Source organism: Rattus norvegicus, chromosome 6 (assembly GCF_036323735.1).
Source record: "Rattus norvegicus strain BN/NHsdMcwi chromosome 6, GRCr8, whole genome shotgun sequence".
Lineage (NCBI taxonomy): Eukaryota > Metazoa > Chordata > Mammalia > Rodentia > Muridae > Rattus > Rattus norvegicus.
The window spans coordinates 94,158,039-94,175,119 of NC_086024.1; the positions used below are offsets into that span (position 1 = coordinate 94,158,039).

At 38.6% G+C, this 17,081-nt stretch overlaps 1 protein-coding gene across 2 annotated transcripts in view; it reads left to right on the forward strand.

Annotated features, from left to right (window-relative positions):
- The window catches only part of Atl1 (atlastin GTPase 1), a 97,807-nt gene that overhangs the window by 44,890 nt on the left and 35,836 nt on the right, over nucleotides 1-17,081 (forward strand). For both annotated transcript variants that reach the window (XM_017594227.3, NM_001009831.2), the window contains exons 3-5: nucleotides 3,650-3,897; nucleotides 14,182-14,316; nucleotides 14,765-14,869. In XM_017594227.3, coding sequence (XP_017449716.1) covers nucleotides 3,650-3,897; nucleotides 14,182-14,316; nucleotides 14,765-14,869 — 488 coding nt within the window. The remainder of the gene's footprint in view (nucleotides 1-3,649; nucleotides 3,898-14,181; nucleotides 14,317-14,764; nucleotides 14,870-17,081) is intronic.

The following is a 17,081-nucleotide window of genomic DNA, read 5'->3' on the forward strand; positions in this document are numbered from 1 at the left end:
AACTCAGATCCAACCTAGAATGAATGTTTTCTTTGACCATTAACTTGTCCCAAGCCTATTTTTCTCTTCCAAGTACAATTACAGGCTTGTAGCACCTGAAAACTCACTATACCTATTTTCCAACCCATGCAGGCTTTACTTAATAGTCTACAAGGAGGGGCACATTCTACCTTTAATTCTAACTTTATTATGTGTTTCAGGCAAAATAAATTAAATCATCTTCTTAAACTTTCTATCAACTACTCTAACTTCATAAAATTATTTAAATCAAAACAGGAATTCTGTAAAATCATTAATTCATCTATAGTGTTTCATGAAAGTTCTTCATGTTGATCTACAGGAAAATTTGACCAAAGAGTGGGCTCTCTATCACCCAGGAAGTAACCACACAAGGCTCTAGGCAGTGAAGGTTTCTCCATGTCCAATCACATCCTGCCAGATAATGACAAACATGACAAGGCACATCAGTAGCAAGAAGCAATCCTGGGACAAAGCCCCTGGGGCTGTGTCTCTCCAGGGCACACCCATCAAAGCTATGAAAAAAGTAGGCCTTCTCCAGGAAGTTCACTTGCCCACTGCAGCTCCCCTGCATGGCATTGGCACTAAGCCCTCCCTTACACCCCACGTGCTCTCTTTAAAATCCATGACCTCTCCTTTTTCATTAATTGTTATTATATTCACATATGTAAATACATATATTCCTAAGTATATGCTGTCAGTAGTATAATGTTGTATATGTATCAGGACAGAGCATTTGATATTGGATAACTAATTGGTATGCTCTTCCATAGGGAAGGCTGTTCCTCCAGGTCTCAGCATTTCTTAGTTGCTTGGAGTTCTTTGTGTAGAATTGAGACCAAATGGACTTTTTCTGTCCACGTTGGCATGTCTGTTGATGTGATCCTTGATCAGCTCGTGTTTGGGCAGTCATGTTGGTGAGACCTTATAGTTATGGCTTTTGATATCACTAGGAGATATTAATGGAGTTTGCTGTGAGATATTGCATAATATCTAAGGATCTAGAGATATGGCCACAGGTTTTGGTGTGCACCATGAAAAGGCAGGGTTATGAATAATGAGTAAATGATCTATAATGAGATATTACATAATATCTCCCAGCAAACTCCATGGTCCTCTGGTTCTTACAGTCTTTCTGCCTTCTTTTCCATAATGTTCCCTGAGCTGTGGGTGTGGGTATGGGTGTTGGTGTGGGTGCGTTTGATAGATGTACCACTAGGAGTGGGTGTCATAACACTACAGCGTGATTGGTTGTGGTTTTCTGTTGTGGTCTTCATCTATTGCAAAGAGAATTTTCCTTGATAAAGGAGGAGTAAAGACTACATCTGTCTGTGGATTTAAGGACAAATGCTTAGATTTTTATTAGAGACTATGCTGGCACTCATAACTTGTGCTAACCAACAAGTCTCTAATTAGACTTAAGACCCTCTCAACAAGAGGGAAAGCATTCCTGGTACTGGAAACCTACTACTTAGGGACAATGAAGTCATGAATCTTGGAGGAAAATTTCTAACCACAATTCTACTAAACTTGCACAATCCTTAGTATTATCTTTTTAAAAAGGTTTTATTTACTTTTATTTTCTGTATATGAGTGTTTTGCCTGCATCTGTGCATCATATATATGCAGTGCCTGAAGAGGCCAGAAGAGGGCAAAGGAACCTTTTCTTACTCCAAAGCCCAGGCTAGCTTCAAATTCAAGATCCTCTAGTCTAAGCTTCCCAGCTTTCTAGTTAGTGGATTGCCACCGTGCACAGTGCAATTTTAATTAAAAAACAAATTTAGCATATTGATTATAACATCTAGCTCCAAAGGGTTAAAATAGCCTAAACTAATATTAATTCGACAAGAGAGGCTTTCCATACTATAGGTAATAACTTTTCTGAACTATTTCAATTAAGGCAGAGTATTATTATTATAGAAAAAGTTTGATTTCTGTTATATACTTTATACAAGTATCAATTCCTGACAGAACTTAAACACCAAAAGTGAAACTTTAAAGCACAATAGATATAGTTTTAGATTTTCATAAGGAGTTTATGAAACATAGCAAAGTGCTAAATACAGAAGAACATTGTAATAAAATTTATTATGTTAAATTAACGATTGTTCTACATCAGTGTTAATTTGTGAAGAGCGAAAGGTGCACATGTGTTTATGCAGTAGTTTTGCATGTTTAGAATATGTTGTTCTCCTCCTGTATTTTCTGTTTATCATTCTAAATGCCTCTTGGGATTGGATGTTCATTTCCAGCAGAAGTTTTTCTGCTGTAATTTCATTGAATACCCTAAGCTTTAGTGTTTATCTTAACTCTTTCTATCTTATGAGTCCTTATATTTGGTCTCTTGATTGGCTTCTGAAGTTTGTGGTCGTCTGGGTCATTCTTTTTGTTGTTTGTTTGGTTGTTTTGTTTGTTTTGGTGTGTGGTGTGGTGTGTGGAGAGATGGCTTAGTGTTTAAGAGCATTTGTTGCGTTTCCATATGACCTGAACCCAGTTCCCAGTACCCACATCAGGTGACACACAGCTAGCTATCCCTCCAGCTCCAGGCATGCCCTCTTCTGCACATACATGGCACACACACACACACACACACACACACACACACACGCACGATACTGTCATACCATATGCATAAATAAAAATAACAAATGTATGTGTGTATGCATGCCCACACATACACGTGTTAATGATATGAATGTGACATGCATGTAAAAGTCTGAATACAAGTTTTTGGAGTCAGTTATTCACTTTTTGCACAAGCCTGAGGGCCTGAGTGTGATCTCTAGCAACTATATAAAAACAAGGCATGGTGGTTCTCACTCATAAACTTAGTACTGGGAAGGTAGAGACAGAAAGATCCTCTGGGGCTTGCTGGCCTGCCAGTCTAGTTGAATCAGTGAGTTCTAGATTCAATGAGATGCCTTGTCTAAAAAAAACCAAAAAACATAAGGTGGAAAGTGATTGCGGAAGATATTTGATAAAAACCTGTGACTTCCATCTGTATGCACACTGAAGTGCATCTGCAACTCTCAACACACTCATGTGTAGACACAGAGAAGCATTGCAAGGATCATAACAAATAAATAACAAAAGCCTACTCTTAGAAGATGGCGGGGGGGGGGCAAAATACAATCATGAGATTCATTTGTTCCAAAAGTTGAGTGTTTGCTTAGTTTTTTTCCTTGTTTAATAAAGAACTTCCTACTGACTTAGACTTAGAGCATTTTAAAAAGAAAATAATGGTTGATTGCATCACACGACCAGGAAGACAAGTCTCTGGGCTGGCCTGAGTGATGGTCTGAGTGGTATAGAACATGTGACTAGGGGCTGGAGAGATGACTCAGTCAGTGGTTAAGAGCACCAACTGCTCTTCCAGAGGTCCTGAGTTTAAATCCCAGCACCCACATGGTGGCTCGCAACCATCTGTAATGGGATTTGATGCCCTCTCCTGGTGTGTCTGAAGACAGTGACAGTGTACACATATACACAAAATAAATAAATAAATGTTTAAAAAGAAAAAAAGACCATGTGACTAGAGTGAACGTGCTCAGTTGCCTTTGAGAGTTGAAAGTCATCTATATTTTGGCATTTTGAGATAATTAGATGAAGTAATTGATACTTTGTTCAACAGGTGGGTTTTCAGAGAAGTCAAGTGATTGGAGCTCAGAAGAGGAGGAGCCGGTGAGAAAGGCAGGACCCGTCCAAGTCCTCATCGTCAAAGACGACCATTCCTTTGAGTTAGATGAGGCTGCACTGAACCGGATCCTTCTGTCTGAGGCCGTCAGAGACAAGGAAGTGGTTGCCGTGTCTGTTGCTGGAGCCTTTAGAAAAGGAAAATCCTTCCTGATGGACTTCATGTTACGGTACATGTACAACCAGGTAGGGAAGTCATTTGTTCCTGGGCCTTCCACATTGTGTTCTGTTTCTATTACCGTGGCGGCCTATATAAAGGCTGTGGTGTAGCTATTCCAACCTAAGTGCTCTGGAAACTAACCACACACATGATTTTACCTGGATGCTACTGTGCTGCTTTTACCTGAGGATATAATTATGTTTTTCTCTTTAAAATTAGCTTAATGATACAACAATGAATTGTTACAGTATTTAAAATGTCAAATAGGTAGCTTTTAACATAAATCTTTCTTTTTAATAATTTTCCCACAATGTTTTTTTTTCCTCTCCACAATATTTATGACGACATTCTTAAAGCTTGAGGCAAAGGGATTTGACAGCGCTTGGGCTGTGTTCTTCCACTGACGTTAGTGTCTGGGTGTATCTTCTGTATGTACTCATTCTTCATATCCATTCATCACTCCATGATACTGAAAAACTTCAAATTAAATTGCTAATGTCAATGCATTTTCTCCACATCTTTCAATGTAAATTATACACTACTCTTATAGCTTTTGTTTTTGAATAAAATCTATACAGAGAGACACAAATATTAGATGTACACGTTTATTTTTATAAATACACATTCTTGTGCAGTCTAGAACTCAAAACAGAGCACTGTCATTTCCCTCAGAAAGTTCCTTCACAGCCTTTCTTAGTCTGTTCTCACCTTGCACCATCCTTGAGGCAGCTGATAGTGTCTGACAAAATCATGTGGAACAGACCCACACCTCCAAGGACCTTGGCTATACGAAGTGTAGAAGGATGAATGGGAAACTAGGACAAGGCTAGAGATCAGCAAAGGGAATATTCTGGCATTTTCCCCACAATGAATTTCAATACAGATATGGAGTATTACAGTAGAAGAAATATACCACCCACAGAACTTTATATTCTGGAACCCTTAAGATCAGGGCAGAAGGATTATGAGTTAAGAATTAGTTGGCCGGACAAAATGGCACACACTTAGGACAGGGAGGCAGGTGGATCTGCATAAGTTACAGACAAGCCTGCTCTACAAAGCAAGTTTCAGGACAGCCAAGACTATACAGAGAAATCCTGTCTCAAAAAAAAAAAAAAATTAGCCTAGACCGCATAGCAAGTTCCAGGCCAGGCTGAGTAAGCCACACGACAAGACTTTGGCCTGAGTGTTTATAGCACACTTACCCATTTTTAGTTTAATCTTTATGTCTGAAGTATTTTAAGACAACTTTGAGGCTAACATTTATTCAGCGTTAGTTCAAACAAATAGAGAACAGAAGCACTAAAATAATTCAGTCTTTGAAAGCAAGCAAAATTCTTTTAACCCCTGATTTCGAGCATATACAAAAGGTGTTATATTACTTAACATAGGTTGGGATGCTGATGCAGGTCTGTTCAGATCAAGGTGCCTGTGATAAAGAGTGCTTGCTTGGATCCCTTTTCTTTCTGTCTGCACCTAGCAGAGCATGAAGAATGAGACACAGAATGTGACATCACTGACTGTGTGGACCTACTCTAGTCCCACTTCTGCAGTACAACTATCACTCATGTTACAATGGTGAAACTTGATTTTAAATGTGGTAGACGATGTTCTTTTTTTAATCATGAAAATGGTTAATTTTATTTTTTTAAAGATTTATTTATTTTATTTATATGTGAGTACACTGTAGTTGGTCTTCATACACTTCAGAAGAGAGCATCCTATTACAGATGGTTATGAGCCACCATGTGGTTGCTGGGAATTGAACTCAGGACCTCTGGAAGAGCAGTCTCTTAACTACTGAGCCATCTCTCCAGTCCGGTTAACTTTATTTTATGCCTGAACCATATTCAATAATTAATCATTAAATATATAACAAATGTATGCCTGAAAGAATGAAACAAGCTAAATTTTTAAAGTCACTATTTGTAATATATCCCTTATCTTTTAAAATTATTTTTCTGGGATAGAACTTTTATAATATGCAGTTCATTGTTTCAGTTAGTGTTATGACAATGTTGTTTTCCTAATTCATAACTATCACAATTTATTCATTGAAAAATACTTCTCTTCTGCCTGTGAGCGGAGTTGATCCTGTGACACAGCTCTCTGTACCCAGACCCCACGGGGAGAGAGCCAGATTCTCAGAAGTGTGGACAATCCTGAGGAAAGAAGCGAAACTATTACTTCTACTCACATTACTTGTCCAAGAGGAACCTGCCTGGAGCCCTCTGGACACAGGAACTGAGAAACATTCTGGGACAGGATTGTTCAGGTCTCAGCCTGCACCCAGAGCTGACCCTGTGCCACAGCTCTCTGTACCCAGATCTCCCTGGGAGAAAGCCAGTCTCTAGGAGTGCTGACACACAGGCTTACAGGAAGGTCAAGTCACTGTCAGAGACAGCAAGACCAGCTAACACCAGAGATAAGCAGATGGCGAGAGACAATGGTAAGAACAGAAACCAAGGCCACTTGACATCATCAGAACTCAGATTCCCCACCACAGCAAGCCCTGGATACCCCAACACACCAGAAAAGCAAGATTTTGATTTAAAATCACATTCATGATGATGTTAGAGGACTTTAAGAAGGACATAAACTCTCTTAAATACAGGACAATACAGGTAAACAGATTGAAGCCCTTAAAGAGGAAACATAGAAATCCCTTAAAGAATTATAGGAAAACACAACCAAACAGGTGAAGGAATTGAACAAAACCATCCAGGATCTAAAAATGGAAATAGAAACAAAAAGGAAATCACAAAGGGAGACAACCCTGGAGATAGAAAACCTAGGAAAGACATCAGGAGTCATAGACACAGGCATCACCAACAGAATACAAGAGATTGAAGAGAGAATCTCAGGGGCAGAAGAAACCATAGAAAACATCAACACAACCATCAATGAAAATGTAAAACACAAAAAACTCCTAACTGAAAACATCCAGGAAATCCAGGACACAATGAGAAGACCAAACCTAAGGATAATAGGTATAGAAGAGAGTAAAATTCCCAACTTAAAGATCCAGTAAATGTCTTCAACAAAATTATAGAAGAAAACTTCCCTAACCTAAAGAGATGCCCATAAACATACCAGAAGCCTACAGAATTCCAAATAGATTGGACAAGAAAAGTTATTCCTCCAGTTATATAATAGTCAAAACACAAAATGCCCAAAACAAAGAAAGAATGTTAAAAGCAGTTAGAGGAAAAAGTCAAGTAACATATAAAGGCAGACTCATCAGAATTACAGTAGACTTCTCACCAGAGACTATGAAAGCCAGAAGATCCTGGAGAGATGTTATACAGACCCTAAGAGAACACATATGCCAGCCCAGGCTACAATATCCAGCAAAACTCTCAATTAACATAGATAGAGAAACTAAGATATTTCATGACAAAACCAAATTTACACAATATCTTTCCACAAACCCAGTCCTACAAAGGATAATAGATGGAAAACTCCAACACAAGGAGGGAAACTACACCCTAGAAAAAGCAAGAAAGTAATCTAATTTCAACTAAGCCAAAAGAAGATAGCCACACGAACATAATTCCATCTCTAACAACAAAAGTAACAGGAAACAATAATCATTGGTCCCTAATATCTTTCAACATCAATGGACTCAATTCCCCAATAAAAAGACATAGACTAACAGACTGGATAGATAAAGAGAACCCAGCATTTTGCTCACTAGAGGAAGCACACTTCAGTGACAAAGACACATACTACTTCAGAGTAAAAAGCTAAAAAGCAATTTTCCAAGCAAATAGTCCCAAGAAACAAGCTGAAGTAGCCATTCAAATATCGAATAAAGTTGATGTTCAACCAAAAGTTATCAAAAAAAGATAAGTAAGGACATCTCATATTCATTAAAAGAAAAATCCACCCAGATGAACTCTCAAGCCTGAATATAAATGCTCCAAGTGCAAGGGCACCTACGTTCATAAACGAAACCTTACTAAAGCTGAAAGCACACAATAATAGTGGGAGACTCAACACCCCACTCTCAACAATGGACAGATCATGGAAACAGAAACTAAACAGAGACACAGAGAAACTAACAGAAGTTATGAACCAAATGGATTTAAGGGATATCTATAGAGCATTTCATCCTAAAACAAAAGAATACACCTTCTTCTCAGCACCTCATGATACCTTCTCCAAAATTGACCATATAATTGGTCACAAAACAGGCCTCAACAGATACAAGAAGATTGAAATAATACCATGTATCATATGAGATCACCACAGACCATGGCTGGTCTTCAGTAACAACAAAAACAACAGAAAACCCATATACACGGAAGCTGAACAACGCTCTACTTAATGATAACTTGGTCAAGGAAGAAATAAATAAAGAAATTAAAGACTTTTTAGAATTTAATGAAAATGAATTCATAACACACCGAAACTTATGGAACACAATAAAAGCAGTGCTAAGAGGAAAACTCATAGCTTTGAGGACCTCCTAAAAGAAACTGGAGAGAGCATGTACTAGCAGCTAGATAGCACACCTAAAAGCTATGGAACAAAAAAAGAAGCAAATATACCCAAGAGGAGTAGACAGCAGGAAATCATCAAACTCAGGACTGAAATCAACCAAGTAGAAACAACAAGAACTATACAACAAATCAAAAAAACAGGAGCTGGTTCTTTGAGAAAATCAACAAGATAGATAAAGCCTTAGCCAGACTAACCAGAGAACACACAGTATCCAAATTAACAAAATCAGAAATGAAAAGGGAGGCATAACAACAGAAACTGAGGAAATTCAAAAAAAATCATCAGATGCTACTACAAAAGCCTATACTCAACAAAACTGGAAAACCTGGATGAAATGGACAATTTTCTAGACAGATACCAGGTACCAAAGTTAAATCAGGATCAGACAAACCATCTAAACAGTCCTATAACTCCTAAAGAAATAGAAGCAGTCATTAAAAGTCTCCCAGCCAAAAAGAGCCCAGGACCAGATGGGTTTAGTGCAGAATTTTATCAGACCTTCCAAAAAGACCTAATACTCTTCAAACTATTCCACAAAATAGACAAGAGGGAACGCTACCCAATTCCTTCTATGAAGCCACAATTATGGTTATACTTAAACCACAGAAAGAAAGAGAACTTCAGACCAATTTCCCTTATAAATATTGACACAAAAATACCCAGTAAAATTCTTGAAAACCAAATCCAAGAACACATCAAAATGATCATCCATCATGATTAAGTAGGCTTCATCCCATGGATGCAGGGATGGTTCAATATACAGAATCCATCAACGCAATCCACTATATAAACAAACTCAAAGAAAAAACAAAACCACATGATTATCTCATTAGATGCTGAGAAAGCATTTGACAAAATTCAACACCCCTTCGTGTTAAAAGTCTTGGAAAGATCAGGAATTCAAGGCCCAAACCAAAACATAGTAAAAGCCATATAGAGCAAACCAGTAGCCAACATCAAACTAAATGGAGAGAAACTTGAAGCAGTCCCACTAAAATCAGGGACTAGACAAGGCTGCCCACTCTCTCCCTATCTAGTCAATATAGTAATCAAAGTCCTAGCCAGGGAAATCAGACAACAAAAGGAGGTCAAAGTGATAGAAATTGGAAAGGACAAAGTCAAAACATCACTATTTGCAGATGATATGATAGTATACTTAAGTGACCCCAAAAATTCCACCAGAGAATTTCTAAACCTGATAAACAACTTCAGCAAAGTGGCTGGATATAAAATTAACTCAAATAAATCAGTAGCCTTCTTCTACTCAAGGGATAAACAGGCTGAGAAAGAAATTAGGGAAATGACACCATTTACAATAGTCACAAATAATATACAATACCTCGGAGTGACTCTAACCAAGCAAGTGAAATATCTGTGTGACAAGAACTTCAAGTCTCTGAAGAAAGTAATTAAAGAAGATCTCAGAAAATGGAAAGATCCCCCATGCTCATGGATTGGCAGGATTAATATTATAAATATGGCCATCTTGCCACAGCATTCTACAGATTCAATGCAATTCCCATCAAAATTCCAACTCAATTCTTCATGGAGTTAGAAAGAGCAATTTTCAAATTCATTTGGAATAACAAAAAACCCAGGACAGCGAAAATTATTCTCAACAATAAAAGAACTTCTGGGGTAATCACCATCCTTGACCTCAAGCTGTATTACTGAGCAATAGTGAAAAAAAAAAAAGCAAAAAAACTGTATGGTATTGGTCCAGAGACAGGAAGGTTGATCAGTGGAATAGAATTGAAGACCCAGAAATGAACCCATACACCTATGGTCACTTGATCTTTGACAAAAGAGCTAAAACCATCCAGTGGAAAAAAAGAGCATTTTTTAACAAATGGTGCTGGTTCAACTGGAGGTTCGCATGTAGAAGAATGCAAATCAATCCATTCTTAGCTCCCTGTACAAAGCTCAAGTCCAAGTGGATCAAGGACTTCCACACAAAACAGATACACTCAAACTAATAGAAGAAAAAGTGGGGAAGAGCCTTGATTACATGGGCACTGGGAAAAATGTACTAAACAGAACACCAATGGCTTCTGCTCTAAAATCGAGAATTGACAAATGGGACCTCATAAAATTGCAAAGCTTCTGTAAGTCAAAGGACACTGTCATTAGGACAAAACAGCAACCAACAGATTGGAAAAAGATCTTTACTAATTCTATATCTGAAAGAGGGCTAATATCTAATATATACAAAGAACTCAAGAAGTTAAGACTCCAGAGAATCAAATAACCCTATTAAAAATGGGGTACAGAGCTAAAGAAATAATTCTCAACTGAGGAATAACAAATGGCTGAGAAGCAGTCAACATCCTTAGTCATCAGGGAAATGCAAATCAAAACAACCCTGAGATTCCACCTCACACCAGTTAGAATGGCTAAGATCAAAAACTCAGGTGACAGCAGATGCTGGAGCAAGATGTGGATGTGGAGAAAGAGGAACACTCCTCCATTGTTGGTGGGATTGCAAGCTGGTACAACCACTCTGGAAATCAGTCTGGAGGTTCCTTAGAAAGTTGGACATAGTACGACCTTAGGACCCAGTTATACCACTCCTGGGCATATATCCAAAAGATTCTCCAACACATAACAAGGACACATGCTCTACTATGTTCATGGCAGCCTTATTTATAATAGCCAGAAGCTAGAAAGTACCCAGATGTCCTTCAATAGAAGAATGGATACAAAAAATGTGGTATATTTATAGATGGAATACTACTCAGCTATTAAAAACAATGACTTCATGAAATTCATAGGCAAATAGTTGGAACTAGAAAATATTATCCTGAGTGTTGTAACCCAATCACAAAAACAAAAACAAACACAAACACAAAATACCCACACATGGTATGCACTCACTGGTAAGTGGATATTATCAAAAGCTCAGAAGCTCAGATTTCCCAAGATACAATACACAGACCACATGAAACTCAAGAAGAAGGATGACTGAAATGAGGTTGCTTCAGTCCTTCTTAGAAGAGGGAACAAAATACTTACAGGAGGAAATACGGAGACAAGTTTGTAGAAGGGACTGAAGGAAAGGCCATCCAGAGACTGCCCCACCTGGGCATCCAGCTCATATATATACAGGCACCAAACCCAGACAGTATTGTTCATGCCAAGAAGTGCATGCTGACAGGAGCCTGATATAGCTGTCTCTTGAGAGGCTCTGCTAGAGCATGATAAATACAGAGCTGGATGCTAGCAGCCCATCATTGAACTGAGAACTGGGTCCCCAATGGAAGAGTTAGAGAAAGGACTGAAGGAGCTGAAGGGGTTTGCAACTCCATAAGAACAACAGTACCAACCAACCAGAGCTCCGAGGGACTAAACTACCATCCAAAGTGGAGAGACCCATGGCTCCAGCTGCATATATAGCAGAGGATGGCCTTATTGGGCACCAGTCGGAGGAGAAGCCCTTGGTCCTGCCAAGGCTCAACCCCCCCATTGTAGGGAAAATTTTAGGGCAGGGAGGTGGAAAGGGGTGGGTTGATGGGTGGTGATACGCCCTCATAGAAGAAGTGGGAGGAGAGGGGATGGGGGTTTTAGGAAACTGGGAAAGGGGGTAATGTTTGAATTTTAAATAAACGAAAAAATCCAATAAAAGAAAAATACTTTTAAAAATGTATCATGTTTTGATTAATTTAAATCTCTACATTGGTTAGTTAGTAACATTTGACTCCTTCCATTGTATTAGGTAACATGGAGAATACCAAAGAGGATAGACTTTTCTACTTAAGCTTTTATGGTTTGGATAAGGAGGTAGAATTAAGATTTGTGAAAAGATTGGAGTAATGCTGAGCTCTAAATGGGACACCTGCATCACATGCCTTTTCCTGAGCTTGTGGATCATTGTAGATAGAGGCTGGAAAGAATGAGAGCCAGACGTGGTGAATGACTCCAAGGAGCAGTGTCTTCTAGACTCAACAGAAACTGCACATGTGAACTCACCAAGGTTGTAATAACACACATAACACATGTGCAAGCTCACAGTAGCCCAAAGCTTACCTTGGAGAGGGGAAATGGGCACCCCAGCTGGAGAGCTGTTGGCAATTGATGGGTGTCCAAGATGTGGATCAAGAGGGGAAATAGAAGGGACATTGTAGATGAAGGGAAGCAAATGTGCTATTTGCATTAAACAAAGGGTGCATCTTCCATGGAGTGGATCTCATACTGAAAATGAAGATGAAAGGTTGAATAGTGCAGGTGGCAAAACCCATTATTATGCTTTCAATAAGTGTCCAAAATAGAATAAGACAGTATCTAACACTCTCTCTCTCTCTCTCTCTCTCTCTCTCTCTCTCTCTCTCTCTCTCTCTCTCTCTCTCTCTCTCTCTCTCTCTCCTCCCAAGGCTCAGCCATCATTGTAGAAGAGGGTGGAACAGTTGTATGAGCCAGAGGCTCTGGGTGTGTACAAGGAAGCTGCTTTCTGGACACAAAAAGGCAGCTGGCCTTGTGAACCTACAGCTGCATAAACCATGCCTGCTCCAGCCAGACAAAATCTCAGTACAGAGGCAGGAGGTGGTAATTTAGTTAATACAAGGTTTTTAATTCAAGGAATATATAGAAAGGTATTCCCAAAAATCATTAATTTTTCCTCTGTAACAGGTACCAAAATGAGTATAGCTACTATTTTTTTTTTTTTGGTTCTTTTTTTCGGAGCTGGGGACCGAACCCAGGGCCTTGTGCTTCCTAGGTAAGCGCTCTACCACTGAGCTAAATCCCCAGCCCCGAGTATAGCTACTATTATCCAAAGTTATTGAAAAATGCTAAATCTTGTATTTCTTGTCTCATCTGGTATTTAGTTCTGACATATTTTTCAGTTTAGTTTTTTTCTTCTTTTGGATTCTGAAATCCCTCTTGTATTTGTTCCTGGTGTCCCTCCTCTCTGTCTTGGACAGAGTTCAGGCCCACAGGCATGTTTTGACTTTTATAATAACCTTCTTGTTGGTCCTTCCTGTTATTTCCCTTATTGGCTCTTTACTACCTCTAGAATAATCTCTCTCCTCATATTTATGGTGGTGATGCCCTCTGGGATAAACATCTGTATTGGTTACCTTTCTCGCCCTTTAGAATCTGCAGTCTAAGCTCTCTCTACCTGCTCTTCCTCTACTCATCTATTCAAAGCATTTGTGTATGTCCTTAGGTAATATTCCTCCTTCCTCATTCATTCCCTCCTTTTCTCTGTCTTTCTTTATTGTATTCTTTTCTTGACTTCTTATTTCTTTGAATGTCGTCTTCAAGGTGCTTTTCTAGACAGTTCCCAACTAATATCATCTTTTCCTTTAAGTCTTACCTCATCAAAGATTAATTGTTCTGGAGAGAGTTTAGAGATTTAAGAGTGCTCTTCCAGATGACCAGAGTTCAATTCCCGATACCCATGTCAAAGAGTCCACAAGCGCCTATAACTCTAGCTGGAGGGTCCCTGACACCCTCTTGTAGCATCTGCATACATAGGCGTATACTCACACCAGGCACACACATGCAGAAATGACTGAATAAATGAATGAAATAACCAGTTGTTCCGTTTCCTCTGTTTCTACTTCTGTTTCATTTCCATTCTTACATATACATCTATATTGTACACATGTGTATATATGTAAGCTGTAATGTTAGCCAGAACCTAAGCCGCAGCACATGGTTGTTCCTCTGTAATTCACTTTTGAGTCTCATGCAACAGATATGCATATGTTTTTCCTTTTGAATTAGAGTAAGAAACGGCTGAAAAGGAGAAGAAAAGCTAGACATGCATATCCAGTTTTGAATCATAGACTTTATTAAATTTATAGGAATCTGTTGATTGGGTTGGAGATTACAATGAACCATTGACTGGATTTTCATGGAGAGGTGGATCTGAACGAGAAACCACAGGAATCCAGATCTGGAGCGAAGTTTTCCTCATCAATAAGCTTGATGGTAAAAAGGTATGACACTTTTTAAATAAAATTAAATTTTTATTTTCGGTGGTAACTTTAAATGGTCTTTTGAAAACTGACTTGTAATTTCACATAATGTTACAAGGGTCAGAGTAGCATCCTACTGAAAATACAGCGGTATTTACTCTTTAGTGATCCCAGGAGACAGAAATCATAGTGAGCACAAAATAGCAGGTAACAAGCTGATATTTTTACACCGTCTCAATGCTAGGGTTTTTTTTTTTCTTAGATTATCAGAGAAAATTAAAAGTGACTGTACCCAGCAGCTAATTAATATTCTTTTATTTCCTGTGGTATTCATGGCACATGCAAGAAGTTATCTTTTAAGTATTCATTGATAATAGACGTTTTTAGTTCTATTGTTGTTAATGTCATGGTAACCCTGGTAGCCTGGATGCTCTGTGCAATGTCAGTAATGTACTCTATTTTCCTGTAGGTTGCAGTGTTACTGATGGATACTCAGGGAACCTTTGACAGTCAGTCAACTTTGAGAGATTCGGCCACAGTATTTGCCCTTAGCACAATGATAAGCTCAATACAGGTATGGAATAAAACAAATCTATTTGCGGATGTTCCTTTAACTAAAATTCATGAATAGCGTTTGTTCATACATATGGCAATGAGACAGAGAGAAGGGTAAATGATATGTGTTGCTCAGTCCGCTCCACATGAACAGCCATCGTCACTATAGCTATGGCAGTCTAACCAATTATCAGTTTCTACAATGGCTGCTTTAGTCCAAAGCAGCTTTATTCTTGTTATTTTTCTGTTAAAATTTAGAATAAATTAGAATAATATTAAATTTTATAGCTAAGGGTGTAGCTCACTTGGTAGTGTTTGCCTTGCAACAAGGTCCTGGGTTCAGTCCCCAGCCCCACGTAAAGCGTGGTGGAGAAGGCCTGTTATTCTATACAGAGAAGATGGGAGCAGGGAGACCAAGAGTTTAAAGTCATATTTTTTTGTACAGTGAGACTGAGGCTAGCCTAGTCTACATGTGACCCTGTCTCAAAAAGAAAAGAACAATCTTGTGTCGATGAGATAGCTGTGCGTGCAAAGGTGGAAAGAAAGCAGACCCCACAGAGCTGGCCCCTGACCTCCACCCACAGGTCATGGGGCACTTCCCCTATGCACACACACTGAACATACCAACAAAAATAAAGAAGCCAATTTAAAAGCCTTATATGCAGATTTGGGGACAAGCTATTATAACTTGTTTAGTGAAACAGGATTTATAAACTTACGATGTTATTTTACATTATCAATGAAGTTATTTCCAAATGTGAAAGCTTTAATGTTCATAGCTTTAAAAACAGTTTATATAGATGTAACAGTTACATTTATATATAACCATATGTACTTAAAGCTCTTCCCTTTCTTTTGCTCTTTTTCCCCTTTTTAACAGTACTGTTGGGTGGGGAGGAGGTTTTATAAACTTTCTAAATTGTTCTGAAAGTTAGTGTGCAGCTGAAACAAGTTTAAGGATTACTGTTAGATGCTTTCTGCTTGTTGAAGAGAGCAGGGAGAGAAGACAGTGAAGAAACAAAAGCAGAAGTTTTTTCAAAGGCAAGATAACTTTTAAAGGTGAGAAAGGCAAAGCAGGGTAAGTCCAGGCTGTGCTCATGTGCAGATGGGGGTCTGGAGTTACTGAGCAGGCAGCCGTCGTCTCTGGCCAGTACCTTCCATACCAGCACAAAGGAAGAGGACGGATGGAGTGAAATTTTAAATAAATGACTAACACAAAAGCTATGCTTGTAATCCATGGTTGATACTTCAAAATAAATCTACCTCTTGGGGTTGGAGAGATGGCTCAGACATAAGTAGCACTTTTTGCACTTGCACAAGACCTGGGTTCAGGTCCCAGCTGACACACGGTGGCTCACAGCCATTCATAATTCTAGTTAGTTCCAGTCGATCTTACTCTCTTCCGACTGCTGCAGACACCTGGCACTAAATGTGGTGTATACATGTACATTCAAAGAAAAATTCTTACATATAAATTAAAAAATAATTTTTAGAGGATTGCCACAAGAAATCTATCTATGAAACACAGGCTAGTACTGTAATTCAAAAACCTGCTTCTTTTGATGAATCTTTAAAGTACAGACTCAATATCTGTTTTCTTTAAAGTCAAGAGAAAAGATCATTTGTACAAGCCAATTAAAACCAGTTTAACTTTGCATTACCACTCATTATTTACTACTTATATTTGACCTGAAAAACACTGCATCTTTTTATAGAAAGTCTGTCAAGTCATGTCTATTTTAAATTATTATCTGAGAAATTACACTATTTAAAGAAGTACAAATGGATACTGTTTGTGTCAATATGTAAACATATAAGCAACATTAATTTATCTTTAAAGTTACTAATGTTATCACCTCAAGGAAAATAAAAAGACAACACAAGGTATCACCTTAGCGCTGTGGCGGAGGAGAGAGAGAGGCAGGAACACAAAGCTGTGAGCATGGCGTTCAGAACCTAACTTTTGTGTGGAGTGAGTTTCTGTGAACACAAACAAATCAATAAATTATGAAGAGGTCACTGTAATTTTCCAAACAATTTTCCAGTTGGGCAGGAAGACCAACTTCTGTGAACCCTGCTTTGCGAAGGGCTGAGGCAAGAGACTACAGGTTGAGCACTATGGTGAAACCTCCTTCCTCGGGTCTCATAAATGTTTGTAAGAGAGTTGTTGTATAATAACTGACATCTATGGAAACAGAACTACAAAGTTCTTAGAACGGTGCTGATATCTT